Source organism: Enoplosus armatus, chromosome 6 (genome assembly GCF_043641665.1).
Source record: "Enoplosus armatus isolate fEnoArm2 chromosome 6, fEnoArm2.hap1, whole genome shotgun sequence".
Lineage (NCBI taxonomy): Eukaryota > Metazoa > Chordata > Actinopteri > Centrarchiformes > Enoplosidae > Enoplosus > Enoplosus armatus.
In genome coordinates this window covers 24536076-24555794 of record NC_092185.1, presented here as the reverse complement: position 1 = coordinate 24555794, position 19719 = coordinate 24536076, and the positions used below count along the sequence as shown (strand labels likewise).

At 42.8% G+C, this 19719-nt stretch overlaps 3 protein-coding genes across 3 annotated transcripts in view; 2 read left to right on the top strand and 1 right to left on the bottom strand.

The window, feature by feature from the left end:
- The window catches only part of LOC139286513 (NLR family CARD domain-containing protein 3-like), a 103932-nt gene extending 92812 nt beyond the window's left edge, over positions 1-11120 (top strand). Inside the window, 3 exon segments of the mRNA XM_070907334.1 lie at positions 8266-8425; positions 8824-9055; positions 9271-11120. Coding sequence (XP_070763435.1) covers positions 8266-8425; positions 8824-9055; positions 9271-11120 — 2242 coding nt within the window.
- On the bottom strand, positions 642-8038 carry LOC139286515 (NLR family CARD domain-containing protein 3-like). The gene is made up of 6 exons (XM_070907336.1): positions 7977-8038; positions 5123-5332; positions 4665-4814; positions 3493-3612; positions 2707-2942; positions 642-2491 (listed from the first exon to the last, which is right to left on the bottom strand). The coding sequence occupies exons 3-6, from the start codon at positions 4793-4795 to the stop codon at positions 642-644; spliced, it is 2337 nt and encodes a 778-aa protein (XP_070763437.1). The 5' UTR covers positions 4796-4814; positions 5123-5332; positions 7977-8038.
- An 810-nt stretch (positions 11121-11930) lies between the features above and the next one.
- On the top strand, positions 11931-18970 carry LOC139286339 (ribonuclease inhibitor-like). Its single transcript, XM_070907091.1, has 7 exons — positions 11931-11940; positions 12254-12404; positions 13293-13364; positions 14434-14514; positions 15269-15445; positions 17289-17462; positions 18530-18970. The coding sequence occupies exons 1-7, from the start codon at positions 11931-11933 to the stop codon at positions 18537-18539; spliced, it is 675 nt and encodes a 224-aa protein (XP_070763192.1). The 3' UTR covers positions 18540-18970.
- The last annotated feature ends 749 nt before the right edge of the window (positions 18971-19719 follow it).

Below are 19719 nucleotides of genomic sequence, written 5' to 3'. Positions count from 1 at the left end.
GGCGACCGGTTCAGAAGTTAAACAAATCACTCGACAGCATTAGATCTGTATATAATAATAATAATCAATATCATTTAATGTGTTGATGTGCATGACAGACGACTGCATGATGTTTTGTTGTCATGATTCTTTTCTGAGCATCTGAAAAACTTTTTTAGCACAAAAAGAATCATCAAACCAATCTTTTTTAATTTTCAGCATATAGGTGCTTCCACTCAGCACACATGGGCACTTTTCTACCAAGAGCGACTGGTCATTTTCATTTCTAAAAAAATAAAGTAAATTAAAAAAGGCTAAAATGGCAGCTTGGGGGTCTCCTTGTGGCTTCGGGGGCCCTAAGCAACTGCATAATCCGCACATAGCAAGAGACGGCACTGGTTGTGATCAAATGCTGTTGTGATGAAACCTCAACCACAACCTCATTCATAGAAGAAAAAACTGTAAAATGAAAAACTGAATTTTTTTGCACTCAGCATTTGAAACAGCTCAGGAGCATCTGTGACAAAATACAACGATAAATATTTTTTGCAATGAACATGCAGAACGTCATTTTAAGAATAACTAGAATTGTATAGCGTGTGTATATCTGAAGAACTAACCTGCTAATCTACACTGATTTATAATGTTAATCACATCTGGACTTACAGAGCCTTTCTGCAGTTCCTCACAGCTGGAATCAGTCTCCGTCGTCCCTCCACTGACGTGTTGTACTCATTCAGGACCAACTCGTCCAGAACCTCCTCTGATATCTGCAGCATGTAGGCCAGAGCTGAGCAGTGGATCTCAGAGAGTTCCTTCTCTGATCTGTTCTTTGACTTCAGGAACTGTTGGATCTCCTGATGTACTGACTGGTCGTTCATCTCCATCAGACAGTGGAAGATGTTGATGCTTCTGTCAGGAGAGATATCATCACTGTTCATGTCCTTCAGGCTGCTGATGGCTCTCTGGATGCTTCTTGAACTGCTCTTTGTCCGACCCAGCAGGCCTCCTAATAGTCTCTGGTTGGACTCCAGAGTGAGGCCATGAAGGAAGCGGACAAACAGGTCCAGGTGGCCATTTTGACTTTTAAGGGATTTCTCCATGGCGCTCCTCAGGAAGACATCCAGGTTATCATCGTATCCAAAAACCTTAGAAATCCTCTTGAGAGGAGACTTTGATTTTGAGTCCCTGTATTTGTAGTCTTTTAGAAAAGCCTCCAGTACCTCTGCGTTGCTGTTGGCGTAGCAGTGGAACATGTAGACGGCAGCCAGAAACTCCTGAACGCTCAGATGAACAAAGCAGTAGACTGTTTTCTGGAAGATCACACACTCTCTTTTGAAGATCTCTGTACACACTCCTGAGTACACCAAGGCCTCCGTGACATCAAGACCGCACTGCTCCAGGTCTTCTTGGTAGAACATGATGTTTCCTTTCTCCAGATGTTCAAACGCCAGCCTCCCCAGCTTCAGAAGAACCTCCCTGTCAGCCTCCTTCAGCTCCTGCGGACTCCTCCCACGTCCCTCATCATACTTCTGCTTCTTCCTCTTTGTCTGAACCAGCAGGAAGTGTGAGTACATGTCAGTCAGGGTCTTGGGCAGCTCTCCTCTCTGGTCGGTAGTCAACATGTGGTCCAGGACGGTAGCAGTGATCCAGCAGAAGACTGGGATTAGACACATGATGTGGAGGCTCCTGGATGTCTTGACGTGTGAGATGATTCTGCCGGACAGCTCTTCATCACTGGATCTCCTCCTGAAGTACTCCTCCTTCTGGGCGTCAGTGAAGCCTCGTACTTCTGTCACCCTGTCGACACATTGCAGAGGGATCTGATTGGCTGCTGCAGGTCGGGAAGTTATCCAGACGAGAGCCGAGGGAAGCAGGTTCCCCTTGATGAGGTTTGTCAACAGAACGTTGACTGAGGACTTCTGTGTGACATCAGACACAACCTCGTCGTTGTGGAAATCCAATGAACGTCTGCTTTCATCCAGGCCGTCAAAGATGAACAAAGGTTTACAGACAGCGAGCTTCTCAGCTGTGACCTTCTGTAATGTTGGATGGAAAACATGGAGCAGCGTGAGAAGACTGTACCGCTCATCTCTGATCAAGTTCAGCTCCCTGAACGAAAGCAGAACCACCAGACTGACATCTTGGTTTTCCGAGCCCTCTGCCCAGTCCAGAGTGAACTTCTGCACTGAGAAGGTTTTCCCAACGCCAGCGACGCCGTTGGTCAGAACCACTCTGATGCGTCTCTGTTGGCCAGGTAAGGCTTTGAAGATGTCGTGGCACTTGATTGGAGCGTCATGGAGGGTCTCCATCCTGGAAGCCGTCTCAAGCTGCCTCACCTCATGTTGGGTATTAACCTCTTCACTCTGTCCCTCTGTGATGTAGAGCTCCGTGTAGATCTTGTTGAGGAGGGTTCCACTTCCTGCTTCATCACTTCCTTCAGTCACACGTTCACATCTCCTCCTCAGAATGATCTTATGTTCACCTAAAACCTCCTGCAGACCACGATCTCCTGGAAGAGAAGAAAAATGTGAGGCTAAAGAAAAAGATTTTGAGAATCTGGTGATTATATTCATGACCAACATTAAAACAATACAAAAAAATAAAGAAAGGGTTTTAAATTCTGTGAGTTGTGGAAAGAGCTTTCATGTCTCTGCTGTACAACACAGCAAATCTCAATCCTGTTTTCAGACACGATGACATCAGCAGACAGATGTCCAGTCTTACTTTGTACAGTGCTGGTCTGACTGGTTGTTTGCGGTCCAGCTCTTGTTCTGGATCTTTCTCCACACTGGGGACAGGAGGAGTCTCCTGATGAACCAGACTGCTCCCAGTATGAGGTGACGCACTGTCGGCAGAACCGGTGTCCACAGCTGGTAGACACCGGATCCTTCAGGACGTCCTGACACAAGGCACAGCAGGACAGCTGCTCCTCCACAGAAACACCACGTTTCTTCTTCTCTCTGTAAAGACATTTCTTTGTAACTAAAATGTCACTCTGTCAGCTGTCTTGCTGCCATAAACATGTTTCAGCGCCCGTCAATTGATTTTCTAAACATGTATTTCTCTCCGTCTCTGCTGCTTTCTCTGCATTCTTCGATACACATCTTTACTGTGACTTCTACTTGAAGGCGCAGATAAATCCTTAATAAATAAGTGTCATCTCCAACATGGGGGGCTGGTGTTGACATGCCTGAATCCGCCAACGGCTAACTGTGGAAATCAAGCTTGTGAATGTTCTTCAACATTCTCAAAGATTGAGATTGATAAGGAAATAACATGAGCATGCACTGCTTTAAAGTTTAATGAATCTGGCCGCTGGTATCTGTTTCCTTCAGGTCAGTTTACAGAAGAAACAGTCTCTCACTTTGTGGTACACTGAAATGCCAGAGGAACCGGGAAGAACTTAACGTTTGAAGAACCACGGCAGCTGTAACAGGCCGGACCTCAACACACTAAATGTGGTTCTAGCCGACAGTTTGGAGGTTCAAAGGTATGAAGCAGTTCTCTCACTTTGTGGTTGAGGGTCCAGGGTCATTACTGAAGTGTGGAGGATGATCTTTGGAGCAGTCGCTCTTCATAGACAGACAGCTGGATGCTGGAGACTCTGCTCTCTGTCTGTGGTACTGACCTCTGCAAACAGCAAAATGTTTGTATTCATATTATTCAGTATAAATCACTGATAAAGTCTCTGCCTGTGACCCCTACACTGCCAGTGTCCATTTGCCTAACAATAGCATCCTGTATCCTCGACCTCAGCTCGACTGTGTCAACATCTGGATCCCAACCTGTTAGCAATCCTCCCCCCCCTGATGCCCTGGGAAAAATGAAATGGAAACAAAACAAATGGCTGCTGATGTGTCTGCACTTTTTGCCTATATTGCGTCTTTCCTTGACTTCAGGTTCATTACACACAAGGAGGCCTATTGTGAGTGAGGAAAACACCACATCCTGCTGCCGGCTTCATTTCACCATGACGTTGTTTAACTGACAAAGACACAGTTTGGCGTAGTTGCATTTGTATCCTATTATTCTACATTTTTGTTATTGACAATAAAGTCCATGAAAAGACCAAAACCAACAGTGTGTTAGTACGTCTCTCAATGCTCGCTGACTTCCCTACCCTACCGAAGATAAATTCTCACAAATACATAGTTTCATTTTAAAAAGGCTCAATCATTTCCTGAAACAGCTGCTCACTGTAGTTTTTAATCAAACAAACAGGAGGAAATAGTGCATTTGTTGGGGACTATTTTCAGCGGCGGAGTAATCCACATTTGGTGCTCTAATGAGTATTTTGGCAGCAGCATGGTGTGTGTGGGACTGAGTCAAAGTAAACTACTGAGAGTGTGTTCATGGTAATGAAGGAACATGTCACCCAGTGCAGCAGTGTGGCTCATTGAGGTGTTTGTATGGTGTGTTTCCTGACTCATTATACCTCACCTTTCTCCTCCACCACGGCCCTTTGATTGCTGATCTCTTTAAATCTCAAAGAGGTTAAAATATGTAAAAGTTAACAGTCAAAATGTTCATTGTTAAGTATCAATACACTGAAATGCCAGAGGAACCGGGAAGAACTTAACGTTTGAAGAACCACGGCAGCTGTAACAGGCCGGACCTCAACACACTAAATGTGGTTCTAGCCGACAGTTTGGAGGTTCAAAGGTATGAAGCAGTTCTCTCACTTTGTGGTTGAGGGTCCAGGGTCATTACTGATGTCTGGAGGATGATCTTTGGACCAGTCACTCTTCATAGACAGACAGCTGGATGCTGGAGACTCTGCTCTGTCCTCCTCTTCCTCCACACAAACACTCATCTTCTGGACTTCAGTCGCTCTGAGAGGTAAAACAGTGACACTGACTGTGAGCTCAGAACACAAGAATCAAGACAAACAAGTCTGTTCAAGAGTCACAAACAAGACTGAGACAACAGGAAGTAACACACACACACACACGCACACACACACACACACACACACACACACACACACACACACACACACAGTATATGTGGCACCCTGGACATTTTAGTGGCTAACATTATGAACAGAATTATTATTATGTCAGATCCCCCCCATCATTAGTTATTCTTTTTAGTATCTTTTAAAATGCCTTGAGTCACTTCCAAACAGTGGAAATCTCACCTCCTTTACCTGCAGGGCGATATTCACTGTTGCCACTAGATGGCGGCAGCGGCTTTGGTACGTGAGTGACTGGCCGTAAATCCTTGTTGAGAATAAGGAAGTCAGCGCAGTCGCAACAGTGGACAGTCAGGATAACAGCAGAAGAAGCCGTGATTTATCCAAAGCTGTCTTCTTCTGGTTGTATTTCAGTACAGTAAAGTACTCTGGCACCTGGATGGACGTTTTCATCATTCAGTGTGTCACATATACAGTAAAATAAAAGCAGGCAGCTCTCCACCTGTCACTTCTCTTGAAATCTGGGCTTGTTTTCTTGGGTTACAGCAGGTTTAATGTGTTTAATGACCAAGGCACGTTTTAACCGTTTGTGTTTTGATGCATTTGACTCAGACAGAAACCGGAAACAGGCCGTTTTTTCGTTGTTTTAAATTTTGGACAAAAAACACAAATTCAGCAGGATTTCTTGTTTTCTGTTTTTGCTGACAAAACAAAGTTACCACTCAATGTTTCGTTTTCTTTGGTGGGTGGGCCTTCAGCGCTCCCTTGCTTCTGATTGGCTAGTGTGCTCTATCAATTGTGTTTGCGCTGTTTTCTTCAAAATAAAAGTTCTACCTCTTTGCCTTTAGACAGTGCAGTGTCAACACAAAAACAGATATATTGCGAAACATAAACAGACAGAAAGACAGACAGACAGGGCTGCGTTACGATCACAGACCACATTTGTGTTGGTGGCTATCATTCAATTTTATTTATATATCGCCAAATCATAAAAGACATTATCCTAGGGCACTTTTCATACAGAGCAGGTCTCGACCAGACTCTTCGTAATATTATTTACAGAGACCCAAGAGTTCCCAGTTGGGCTGAGAGAGAAATAGAGAGTGGAGAACATAAAGTAGCACAATGCAAGTTCCACAAAGAGATATAGAGTAATGGTAATAATATTAATTTATGATGCCCTTCAGCCTTTAATAATTGACTATAATTGAATAACAATGTAGTATTATGCTTTTACTGACAGGTGCCGCAGATAATTTTGTTTTATGACCTACAATGACTAGAACAAAAAAAAAATCACAGAAAATGTTCTGTTGGTGCTGCAGCGTTTTACTGTGTTGCATGTTCATGTGCGGCTGAGTGACCATAACGCATCATGTATGTTTCGAAAATGAAAGTGCTTTAGTAAGTTTTAAAGTCTGTTCTTAATAATCAGGAAGAACAGCGGCATAGGACCGACAGCGGACACGTCAAAGGCAGTTACAAGAAATGACCAGCAGGTGTCGCGCTGTGAGAGCCTCCTGTGTGCACAGATGTGGCTGGACAGATTTTCCATTTCCACGTCTTTATTTTAAAAGCCTGTTTGATGCTCAGTGTTCAGTGTTGATGGTAACTTGTGAATGAATTAAAATACTGTTTGAATACGTGTCAATTGTATATTTAAACACGTGTTTAAACACAGGCAAACATACAGATACGCATCAGGTAAGTTATGCATGGACAGCAGCTACAGACATAATTGTGCTAAATGATAATATATGGGCTACAAAGCTCCAATGCCCCGTTTTTTCTGACTCAGCGATTTGGCAAAGTACAGATGTAGTCAGTCTGCTGGAGTCGACATGACAACTACGAGCTTCTCACAGCGCGACACCTGCTGGTCATTTCTTGTAACTACCTTCTTCCTGATCATTAACAACAGACTGTACTCTCCACAGCACATCCTGAGGAAAACTTACGGAAGTGCATTCATTTTCAGGATAGACATGACCATTACCATCACTCTATGTGGACCCCCCCTCTCTTTCTCTCTGTCTGTTAAAGGTAGTTTTTCCTTGCCGCCGTCGCCAAGTGCTTGCTCATGGTGGGAACTGTTGGGTCTGTGTAATAATGTTGTAGAGATTGATGTGTATTATTTGATACTAATCATAAAAGTAGTCTTTTCATAAAATGGTATGCAGTACAAAGTTGTCACGTATGCAATGTTCCAGGTAAATAACTAGCAGATGTTGGGGCCCCATACTGATAAGATTCATTATTGTTTGGGTGTCTCCCTTGGAATGTGGGAGTTATGCGATAGAGGTCTCTTTTCCTTGACCCCTAGACTGCTGTCCAAATAACTTGTATATCATAGGTTTTGGGGTACTGAGAGACCCTAGGGAAATATAAGTTTATAGATTCATGAGTTATAGTAGGACCCTATGTATGCCTAAATGTATAAAGGACGAGGTTGAACAGTGTTCGAGGCAGCAGTACTGATTCGGCTACGGGTGCTGTACAGGTCAAGATGCGCATGCCTGTTGATCCTGATCTTTGATGCAAATAAAGAATATTATGTGAAAAGTCAGTATCAGCGGAGTCTCCTTCCATCATCGAATCATCGCCTACATCTGGGGAATGAAGAAGAAATTGACAATAAGATTCTGGTCTAGACCTGCTCTATACGAAAAGTGTCCTGAGGTCCTCCTTCTGTTGTGATTTGGGACTCTATAAATGAAATTGACTCATAGCCACCAATACAAGACTGGTCTGTGATCGTAACGTAGCCCTGTCTGTCTGTCTGTCTGTCTGTCTGTTTCGCAATATATCTGCACTGTCTCAAGACAAACAGGTAGAACCATCATTTTGAAGGGTGCAGAGCACACTAGCCAATCAGAAGCCAGGGAGCGCTGAAGGCCCACCCACCAATGAAAACGAAACATTGAGTGGTAACTTTGTTTTGTCAGTAAGAACAGAAAACAAGAAATACAGCTGTATTTATGTTTTTTTGTTTTTTTGCCAAAAAATAATTCTCCACAGGGAGAAAACGGACTCAGAGACTTTGACAGTGAAATAATGAAAGTGTTGGATCAACACTCACCCTGCCTCAGCCTTCACTTTTCCTCCTTCCTCCCGACTGTCGACTCAGAATGGAGTTTGAACTGACACTGGACACTTTCACCCTCCCTGTCCTCATGTACCTGGATCACCTGGTCCATGTGGTTCCTCCCCTCTCATTTACAGGAAATCAGCTTTATCTACGCTGTGTGTGTGTGTGTGTGTGTGTTACTTCCTGTTGTCTCAGTCTTGTTTGTGACTCTTGAACAGACTTGTTTGTCTTGATTCTTGTGTTCTGAGCTCACAGTCAGTGTCACTGTTTTACCTCTCAGAGCGACTGAAGTCCAGAAGATGAGTGTTTGTGTGGAGGAAGAGGAGGACAGAGCAGAGTCTCCAGCATCCAGCTGTCTGTCTATGAAGAGTGACCACTCCAAAGATCATCCTCCAGACTTCAGTAATGACCCTGGACCCTCAACCACAAAGTGAGAGACTGTTTCTTCTGTAAACTGACCTGAAGGAAACAGATACCAGCGGCCAGATTCATTAAACTTTAAAGCAGTGCATGCTCATGTTATTTCCTTATCAATCTCAATCTTTGAGAATGTTGAAGAACATTCACAAGCTTGATTTCCACAGTTAGCCGTTGGCGGATTCAGGCATGTCAACACCAGTCCCCCATGTTGGAGATGACACTTATTTATTAAGGATTTATCTGCGCCTTCAAGTAGAAGTCACAGTAAAGATGTGTATCGAAGAATGCAGAGAAAGCAGCAGAGACGGAGAGAAATACATGTTTAGAAAATCAATTGACGGGCGCTGAAACATGTTTATGGCAGCAAGACAGCTGACAGAGTGACATTTTAGTTACAAAGAAATGTCTTTACAGAGAGAAGAAGAAACGTGGTGTTTCTGTGGAGGAGCAGCTGTCCTGCTGTGCCTTGTGTCAGGACGTCCTGAAGGATCCGGTGTCTACCAGCTGTGGACACCGGTTCTGCCGACAGTGCGTCACCTCATACTGGGAGCAGTCTGGTTCATCAGGAGACTCCTCCTGTCCCCAGTGTGGAGAAAGATCCAGAACAAGAGCTGGACCGCAAACAACCAGTCAGACCAGCACTGTACAAAGTAAGACTGGACATCTGTCTGCTGATGTCATCGTGTCTGAAAACAGGATTGAGATTTGCTGTGTTGTACAGCAGAGACATGAAAGCTCTTTCCACAACTCACAGAATTTAAAACCCTTTCTTTATTTTTTTGTATTGTTTTAATGTTGGTCATGAATATAATCACCAGATTCTCAAAATCTTTTTCTTTAGCCTCACATTTTTCTTCTCTTCCAGGAGATCGTGGTCTGCAGGAGGTTTTAGGTGAACATAAGATCATTCTGAGGAGGAGATGTGAACGTGTGACTGAAGGAAGTGATGAAGCAGGAAGTGGAACCCTCCTCAACAAGATCTACACGGAGCTCTACATCACAGAGGGACAGAGTGAAGAGGTTAATACCCAACATGAGGTGAGGCAGCTTGAGACGGCTTCCAGGATGGAGACCCTCCATGACGCTCCAATCAAGTGCCACGACATCTTCAAAGCCTTACCTGGCCAACAGAGACACATCAGAGTGGTTCTGACCAACGGCGTCGCTGGCGTTGGGAAAACCTTCTCAGTGCAGAAGTTCACTCTGGACTGGGCAGAGGGCTCGGAAAACCAAGATGTCAGTCTGGTGGTTCTGCTTTCGTTCAGGGAGCTGAACTTGATCAGAGATGAGCAGTACAGTCTTCTCACGCTGCTCCATGTTTTCCATCCAACATTACAGAAGGTCACAGCTGAGAAGCTCGCTGTCTGTAAACCTTTGTTCATCTTTGACGGCCTGGATGAAAGCAGACTGTCATTGGATTTCCACAACGACGAGGTTGTGTCTGATGTCACACAGAAGTCCTCAGTCAACGTGCTGCTGACAAACCTCATCAAGGGGAACCTGCTTCCCTCGGCTCTCGTCTGGATAACTTCCCGACCTGCAGCAGCCAATCAGATCCCTCCGACATGTGTCGACAGGGTGACAGAAGTACGAGGCTTCACTGACGCCCAGAAGGAGGAGTACTTCAGGAGGAGATCCAGTGATGAAGAGCTGTCCGGCAGAATCATCTCACACGTCAAGACATCCAGGAGCCTCCACATCATGTGTCTAATCCCAGTCTTCTGCTGGATCACTGCTACCGTCCTGGACCACATGTTGACTACCGACCAGAGAGGAGAGCTGCCCAAGACCCTGACTGACATGTACTCACACTTCCTGCTGGTTCAGACAAAGAGGAAGAAGCAGAAGTATGATGAGGGACGTGGGAGGAGTCCGCAGGAGCTGAAGGAGGCTGACAGGAAGGTTCTTCTGAAGCTGGGGAGGCTGGCGTTTGAACATCTGGAGAAAGGAAACATCATGTTCTACCAAGAAGACCTGGAGCAGTGCGGTCTTGATGTCACGGAGGCCTTGGTGTACTCAGGAGTGTGTACAGAGATCTTCAAAAGAGAGTGTGTGATCTTCCAGAAAACAGTCTACTGCTTTGTTCATCTGAGCGTTCAGGAGTTTCTGGCTGCCGTCTACATGTTCCACTGCTACGCCAACAGAAACACAGAGGTACTGGAGGCTTTTCTAAAAGACTACAAACACAGGGACTCAAAATCAAAGTCTCCTCTCAAGAGGATTTCGAAGGTTTTTGGAAACGATGATAACCTGGATGTCTTCCTGAGGAGCGCCATGGAGAAATCCCTTAAAAGTCAAAATGGCCACCTGGACCTGTTTGTCCGCTTCCTTCATGGCCTCACTCTGGAGTCTAACCAGAGACTATTAGGAGGCCTGCTGGGTCGGACAAAGAGCAGTTCAAGAAGCATCCAGAGAGCCATCAGCAGCCTGAAGGACATGAACAGTGATGATATCTCTCCTGACAGAAGCATCAACATCTTCCACTGTCTGATGGAGATGAACGACCAGTCAGTACATCAGGAGATCCAACAGTTCCTGAAGTCAAAGAACAGATCAGAGAAGGAACTCTCTGAGATCCACTGCTCAGCTCTGGCCTACATGCTGCAGATATCAGAGGAGGTTCTGGACGAGTTGGTCCTGAATGAGTACAACACGTCAGTGGAGGGACGACGGAGACTGATTCCAGCTGTGAGGAACTGCAGAAAGGCTCTGTAAGTCCAGATGTGATTAACATTATAAATCAGTGTAGATTAGCAGGTTAGTTCTTCAGATATACACACACTATACAATTCTAGTTATTCTTAAAATGACGTTCTGCATGTTCATTGCAAAAAATATTTATCGTTGTATTTTGTCACAGATGCTCCTGAGCTGTTTCAAATGCTGAGTGCAAAAAAATTCAGTTTTTCATTTTACAGTTTTTTCTTCCATCTGTCTTCCTTTGGGTGATGGAGACGACATGCAAACCTGGTAAAACAAATGAAGGACTTTAGAGGTTGTGGTTGAGGTTTCATCACAACAGCATTTGATCACAACCAGTGCCGTCTCTTGCTATGTGCGGATTATGCAGTTGCATAGGGCCCCCGAAGCCACAAGGAGACCCCCAAGCTGCCATTTTAGCCTTTTTTAATTTACTTTATTTTTTTAGAAATGAAAATGACCAGTCGCTCTTGGTAGAAAAGTGCCCATGTGTGCTGAGTGGAAGCACCTATATGCTGAAAATTAAAAAAGATTGGTTTGATGATTCTTTTTGTGCTAAAAAAGTTTTTCAGATGCTCAGAAAAGAATCATGACAACAAAACATCATGCAGTCGTCTGTCATGCACATCAACATTTTAAATGATATTGATACTTTATTAGATACAGATCTAATGCTGTCGAGTGATTTGTTTAACTTCTGAACCGGTCGCTTATGGACGTTAATCTGACAGCAGCGGGTAGCTAGCAAAGAGAACTGTATTTGTTCACTGAATCGTAAAAAATGGTTTTCTAATCAAGATGACCTCATGCTAACTTTGTGGAGACATGGGATCAGGTCACAGTGACAGACTGTGGATGCTATGGAGGCCTAAATGTGCTACATTTTCTCTCCTTTCATCTGCAAGATTAAAGCAAAACAAAGATTGAAAGTCTGCAGGTATGAGAGAGAGTGATGAGAGTTATTATTTCAAACACAGTGAGATGAGATTAGCTGAACCACTGATATGACGAGCAGATGTTAATCAAAACAGCATATATCAAACACTTTTGACAATAAATCCATGAAGTAAACATAAAGTGTCCTCTTCCATAATAACATATTTTGTAATATATGTGTCATGACAGACTTTCTGACTGTGGAATCTCAGAGACTCACTGTGAAGTTGTGGCCTCGGCCCTGAAGTCCAACCCCTCCCATCTGAGAGAGCTGGACCTGAGTAAAAACAACCTGCAGGTTTCAGGAGTGAAGCTGCTGTCTGCTGGACTGGAGAGCCAAAACTGTAGACTGGAGACTTTGAGGTCAGTAGAGGGAGGAGTCAGTCTGTGCTGCTTTCAGCAGTATTGTACTAAACACAGCTAGTATCAAAGCAAAGATCCAGTATTTCCTGGTAGTGCATGTAGTTTTTTTTGTATATAGTTGAGTAAATATTTTGTGTTTGACACCGTTTCAGTGGAGGAGTAGTAACTCAAAGAGGGATTTTGGTACTGAATAGTCTGTAACACCCACTTGATTTGGTTAACTCAGACTGCTGAAGCTTCATATTAGTTTCAGCTGAACTTATGAAGTCATTTCTTACAGTGTAGTTGTGTTAGTAAGGCACCACGTCACACTCGGTATAGACAGAATGATTACTAAGATGCATGATAACTCTTTTATGTACATATGACATGTGGCTGTTGTTTCAAGAAAGACTTGGACATGGACCTCTCCTTTGAATGGCATTTACCTACTAAGCTACCAAATACAGTAAGAAGAAGATCATGTCATGAATGAAATAATTAACAGTTTTTAAGTCCAACATGTCTGATTTGATAATGATCCTCTAAATGCAGACTTAACTGAGATCAGCACCATGTTATTAGTGAGTGTCTGTGTGTCATCAGGGCAAAATGTGTTCCTGGAGACACCTTCTGCAGCCGGAGCTGTCACAGAAGCGGTTTTGAGTACTTTGCCAGGTGTTTATATGTGGACAGAAGTTGTCAACGTGATAGCGTCACAACCGTGAAAGATGCAGTCACAAAACATTACAAGATGGATGTGGTCCGAGCAAGGGCGGGGGCGATTGACATTCTAAACCTTCATCAGCTCTGAACGGATTATTAAACACTGAATGATTTCAAGCAGGAACATTGTCTTCTAAAGTTACATCATTTATTCTTTATTCAGATTGAGATACTGCAGGTTGTCAGAGATCAGCTGTGCTTCTGTGGCCTCAGCTCTGAAGTCCAACCCCTCCCATCTGAGAGAGCTGGAGCTGAGTGACAACAAGCTGCAGGATTCAGGAGTGAAGCTGCTGTGTGGTTTTCTGGAGAGTCCACACTGTAGACTGGAGACTCTGAGGTCAGACACCATGTTTAACTTCTGTGCTGAGATTAATATGATGTGAAAGTTGTGGCGACACTAAACTGCAGACATAAGGCTGATATTATACTGATCCACACTGAGTATCTTCATGCTGAAGTCCATTTTCTTCTTCTGTGGTTTAGTCCATTGACTGTGGCAGAGCAACGTTGAGCTACACATTTAAAACCTCAATATAACAAGAAAAACACACACTGGATAATTCACTCTGGACCTCTTCAACTCTCCATTTTCACCTTGAATTCTCGTGTCATGTTGTTTTCTTTTTAAAATCAATCATAATATAGCATAAATGAATAATCTCTGTTTCAGCTGTCAGACAATAACAAATATATTTATTTTTTTTTTATTTCCAACATCTTTATGAAGCTGTATGATGCTCATACTGACTGAATAGTTTAAACTGAAGAAGCTTTGAATTTCTGACTCCACTTTTCCTAAAAGAAATATTGTGGATGTCTTTTGTTCACATTTCCCCAAAATTCCTCTCGACACATTTGTCATCTTTGGAAACTTTGGGATCTTGAGTGGAATCTTAAATCAGTTTCTGTGGGTTTTTCTTTGTGTTTGGCTGCACAACATGAGTTTGTATAGATGGAGCCACTGGTGGAGCTGACAGCGTTTAAGAGGTGAAGTCACGACGTCTCTATTGACGTAGCAGCACGTTGTCATTAATATTAATGAGAGCTCTTTTTCACTTTTTGTATTTTACAGTTTTGAACCTGCATCCTGTTGGGTTCAGGTGTTTGGAGTTTCCATTTTCTAAACTTCTACATTCTAAACCTTCTTCAGCTCTGAACGGATTATTAAACACTGAATGATTTCAAGCAGGAACATTGTCTTCTAAAGTTACATCATTTATTCTTTATTCAGATTGAGGGGCTGCAGGTTGTCAGAGATCAGCTGTGCTTCTGTGGCCTCAGCTCTGAAGTCCAACCCCTCCCATCTGAGAGAGCTGGAGCTGAGTGACAACAAGCTGCAGGATTCAGGAGTGAAGCTGCTGTGTGGTTTTCTGGAGAGTCCACACTGTAGACTGGAGACTCTGAGGTCAGTTCACTGACTCTCTGCTTCTATTGTAGATCTGATATGTTTAATTAACAGTTGAACCTAATTTATGTTCAGACATAACTTACATCCATAAAGTTGTAAATGTCCTTTTGTTCATATTTCCATGTTTCTGAAGTCACAACAGACTTCTGTATCTTAAAGAAACTGTAGAACATGTTTCCACTGTTAGTTGTTCAAGTAAATGAATGTTTATGATTGTTGGTAAATGGTCACATCTGTATACAGAAGATCCTCTGAACTAATCTTTGTTTTCAATTGATGAAGTTTACTTTCTGAAGTAGAACTATTTCTTTGATGATGTTAACTACAATATATTTTGACAAATAATGTCTGATCAGTGATATTGATCCTTCAGAACACACACACACACACACACACACACACACACACACACACACACGAGAACACAGAGATCCATGCATATTTCCAAATGCAGCTGTTTAAAGGATCAATATAGTATTTGTAGTTCCAGACTTGACTGAGATCAGCAGCATGTTATTAATCTGTGTTGACATGAATAGGTGTGTGAATGTTGTGGTGACATTTGGTGGATGTGTGTAGAAGGCTGACATCATGATGATCCACAATAACACAATGACAAAGTCTCTCTACTCATTTGAGGGAAAAGCTCATTGATTAGGACAAAGTCATGTTGAGCTACACATTTAAACCCTGAACACATCTGATTGGATTATTAATAGATTTTTATCTTCATCATTTATTCTTTATTCAGATTGTGGGGCTGCAGGTTGTCAGAGATCAGCTGTGCTTCTGTGGCCTCAGCTCTGAAGTCCAACCCCTCCCATCTGAGAGAGCTGGAGCTGAGTGACAACTACTACATGCAGGATTCAGGAGTGAAGCTGCTGTGTGGTTTTCTGGAGAGTCCACACTGTAGACTGGAGACTCTGAGGTCAGACACCATGTTTAACTTCTGTGCTGAGATTAATATGATGTGAAAGTTGTGGCGACACTAAACTGCAGACATAAGGCTGATATTATACTGATCCACACTGAGTATCTTCATGCTGAAGTCCATTTTCTTCTTCTGTGGTTTAGTCCATTGACTGTGGCAGAGCAACGTTGAGCTACACATTTAAAACCTTAATATAACAAGAAAAACACACACTGGATAATTCACTCTGGACCTCTTCAACTCTCCATTTTCTCCTTGAATTCTCGTGTCATGTTGTTTTCTTTTTAAAATCAATCATAATATAGCATAAATGAATAATCTCTATTTCAGCTGTCAGACAATAACAAATATATTCAGTGTTTTCTATTTCCAACATCTTTATGAAGCTGTATGATGCTCATACTGACTGAATAGTTTAAACTGAAGAAGCTTTGAATTTCTGACTCCACTTTTCCTAAAAGAAATATTGTGGATGTCTTTTGTTCACATTTCCCCAAAATTCCTCCCGACACATTTGTCCTCTTTGGAAACTTTGGGATCTTGAGTGGAATCTTAAATCAGTTTCTGTGGGTTTTTCTTTGTGTTTAGCTGCACAACATGAGTTTGTATAGATGGAGCCACTGGTGGAGCTGACAGCGTTTAAGAGGTGAAGTCACGACGTCTCTATTGACGTAGCAGCACGTTGTCATTAATATTAATGAGAGCTCTTTTTCACTTTTTGTATTTTACAGTTTTGAACCTGCATCCTGTTGGGTTCAGGTGTTTGGAGTTTCCATTTTCTAAACTTCTACATTCTAAACCTTCTTCAGCTCTGAACGGATTATTAAACACTGAATGATTTCAAGCAGGAACATTGTCTTCTGAAGTTACATCATATATTCTTTATTCAGATTGAGATACTGCAGGTTGTCAGAGATCAGCTGTGCTTCTGTGGCCTCAGCTCTGAAGTCCAACCCCTCCCATCTGAGAGAGCTGGAGCTGAGTCTCAACAAGCTGCAGGATTCAGGAGTGAAGCTGCTGTGTGGTTTTCTGGAGAGTCCACACTGTAGACTGGAGACTCTGAGGTCAGTTCACTGACTCTCTGCTTCTATTGTAGATCTGATATGTTTAATTAACAGCTGAACCTAATTTATGTTCAGACATAACTTACATCCATAAAGTTGTACATTTCCTTTTGTTCATATTTCCATGTTTCTGGAGTCACAACAGACTTCTGTATCTTAAAGAAACTGTAGAACATGTTTCCACTGTTAGTTGTTCAAGTAAATGAATGTTTATGATTGTTGGTAAATGGTCACATCTGTATACAGAAGATCCTCTGAACTAATCTTTGTTTTCAATTGATGAAGTTTACTTTCTGAAGTAGAACTATTTCTTTGATGATGTTAACTACAATATTTTGTGACAAATAATGTCTGATCAGTGATATTGATCCTTCAGAACACACACACACACACACACACACACACACACACACACACACACACACACACACACACACACACACGAGAACACAGAGATCCATGCATATTTCCAAATGCAGCTGTTTAAAGGATCAATATAGTATTTGTAGTTCCAGACTTGACTGAGATCAGCAGCATGTTATTAATCTGTGTTGACATGAATAGGTGTGTGAATGTTGTGGTGACATTTGGTGGATGTGTGTAGAAGGCTGACATCATGATGATCCACAATAACACAATGACAAAGTCTCTCTACTCATTTGAGGGAAAAGCTCATTGATTAGGACAAAGTCATGTTGAGCTACACATTTAAACCCTGAACACATCTGATTGGATTGTAAATAGATTTTTATCTTCATTATTTATTCTTTATTCAGATTGAGATACTGCAGGTTGTCAGAGATCAGCTGTGCTTCTGTGGCCTCAGCTCTGAAGTCCAACCCCTCCCATCTGAGAGAGCTGGAGCTGAGAAACAACGAGCTGCAGGATTCAGGAGTGAAGCTGCTGTCTGATCTGAAGAAGAGTCCACACTGTAGACTGGAGACTCTGAGGTCAGTAGAGGCTTGGACTCAGTCCCTGCTGCTTTCAGCAGTTTTGTACTAAACACAGTTAGTATCAAAGCAAAGATCCAGTATTTCCTGTAAACCTCCAACCTTCTCAGTGGCGGCTTTCCTCAGTGAAGCTGTGAGAGGAGAATGGTGACCGGCTTCAGGATTGGACAGAAAGACACAGAGAGAGAGAGAACAGTCAGCCAATCAGATCAGCCAGAATCTTGTTGTGATCATGTGTTTGAGTTGATGTGAAGACGACTGTTGTTGTTGTGTTCATGTCTAACGGAATAAGAGCTGGATTACAGCTGACAGCATTACAAGATGTGTAGAGACAGCGGTCCTCATTCATCAAACTGTCCTACCATCAAACCTGATCTCAAAGTGTTTGTTCTCGCACTTCAACGCTAAACTATTGATCAGTTCATCTTCGTCACAGCTCTGAGATCAGTCTTTGCTGCATGTCGTCCTCTCTCTCTCCAGCCTTTCCTGTCTCTAAACAGGTGGTCTTTCCACAGACCAGAACCTCTGCTGAAGTCCAGTAATCACAGCTGATGTTTTGCTGTTTCGTCTTTGTATGAACATGTTGGACCTTTAACATCATATATTTATCTGTCCATTTGTCTTCGGTTTTGTCCAAATATGTTTTTTAACAGACTCCATATTTACACATTTGTCATGTAACATTTCAAAAGTAGACGATATGGTTTTCACAGCTTTGAACATTGACAGTAAATCCATCATTAAAGTGAGCAGTGAATATCTCTCTGTAATGATGCGTTCAGGGACTCTCAGCACTTTATCTCCCGTGTGTACTTCAGGGACTGGATGCGTAAAGTCTCTGCAGGTCTGTGAGCTTCCTGCTCAGTGTGTTCACTCCAATAGGTTAACGTGAGAGCTGAAAGGAAGCTGGCTACGCTACACAGCCGCTCCACTTCTGGTCTGAACAGGACTGAAGTCCCTGCTGGTCTTCATGCTGGATGTGCTGCATCACTGACTGACAGCTGATGAAGGGGGTCTCTGTAAACACTGATTTATGACTCCTGCTCTCTGTCTTCTTCTCTCATCAGATGGAAGTGAGAGTGATCAGAAAGGTGGTGGTGTTGAGCGGGTCAGCTGTGTCCTGATGATCCACAGAGGTTGAAGCAGCAGCACCAGCTTGTGTGTGGAGAGGCTCCGACTGGGCCATGCTACTGGGAGGTAGAGTGGAGAGGAGAGCTTCATCCAGCAGCGACTGACAGAGGAATCTCAACAAGTGGAGGTGACTCTCGGTGCTGCAGCCTGAACTGCTCTGAGATCAGCTCCACTGTCAGACACAATGTCTAGTCCACCATCCTCCCTGTGTATGTATCATCAGGGTATCTGGACTGCTCTGCTGCTGCTCTGTCCTTCTACACAGTCTCTGCAGACTCACTGAGACTCCTCCACTCCTCCTGCTCCACACGCAACCACTTCCTCCACCTGGACCTGGACCTGGACCTGGACCTGGACTTTATTCTTTTATTCATTCAGCTATTTGGAACCCAAACTTCTGTTCGTGACAACATAAACTGCAGATGAACACATTTAAAATGGATATTTCTGTTTTGATTTCTGTCACAGCTCCACCCGGTGGAACGATGGAGTGTTGCAGTTGATTTCCAAATCTTTTTAAATAACAGTGGAAGTTGATATTGCATGTGTAAAGTTTGGGTATTACCACCAATACCAGCCTTCTCTCATATTTTAACAGATTTGCTTGTAACAAACAGAAAGAAGAAGATAAAACCTGAACAAAGTCTGGATTCAATCAAGGCTTCACTTCAGTTTCTCATCCGACTACAAACACATCATGTCTTTGTGGAATGTCAGCACCTAATATTTTATCTTGTATATTGTTAATGTACAAAAATGATGTTTGATTGTTACTCAATTCGAAGTACACACTGGAAAATAATCCTGACTCTCTGGTTTTGTTGGAAAACAAATAAATCGTGTTTTTTGAGGCCAAATGAAGAAGGGAGGAGGTCTATGGAAATAAATGATTGATATTTATATTCTGTGTCACACTTCAGTGTTATTCAAAACATGCTGTTTGTCTTTCATGTTATCTATAATGTTCTGCTCATAATACTTGTATTACTTGTAATACGAATCTGCATGGCTACTTTAAAGGTCCCACATTGTAGAAAGTGAGGTTCCATGTCTTGTTTGTTTATAAAGCAGATCTGGGTGCTGTATAAATACTGTGAAAGTATCAAAACGATCAGTCCACGGAGAA

Excerpts from the sequence above, each read along its gene's own strand:
- LOC139286339 (XM_070907091.1), top strand. Across the intron at positions 14,515-15,268 it reads TGTAGACTGGAGACTCTGAG|ATTGTGGGGCTGCAGGTTGT; the intron begins GTCAGTTCACTG and ends TTCTTTATTCAG. Across the intron at positions 15,446-17,288 it reads TGTAGACTGGAGACTCTGAG|ATTGAGATACTGCAGGTTGT; the intron begins GTCAGACACCAT and ends TTCTTTATTCAG.
- LOC139286515 (XM_070907336.1), bottom strand. The coding sequence starts at position 4,795 with ATGAGTGTTTGTGTGGAGGAAGAGGAGGACAGAGCAGAGTCTCCAGCA. Across the intron at positions 2,943-3,492 it reads CCTGGACCCTCAACCACAAA|AGAGAAGAAGAAACGTGGTG; the intron begins GTGAGAGAACTG and ends ATGTCTTTACAG. Across the intron at positions 2,492-2,706 it reads TCAGACCAGCACTGTACAAA|GAGATCGTGGTCTGCAGGAG; the intron begins GTAAGACTGGAC and ends CTTCTCTTCCAG.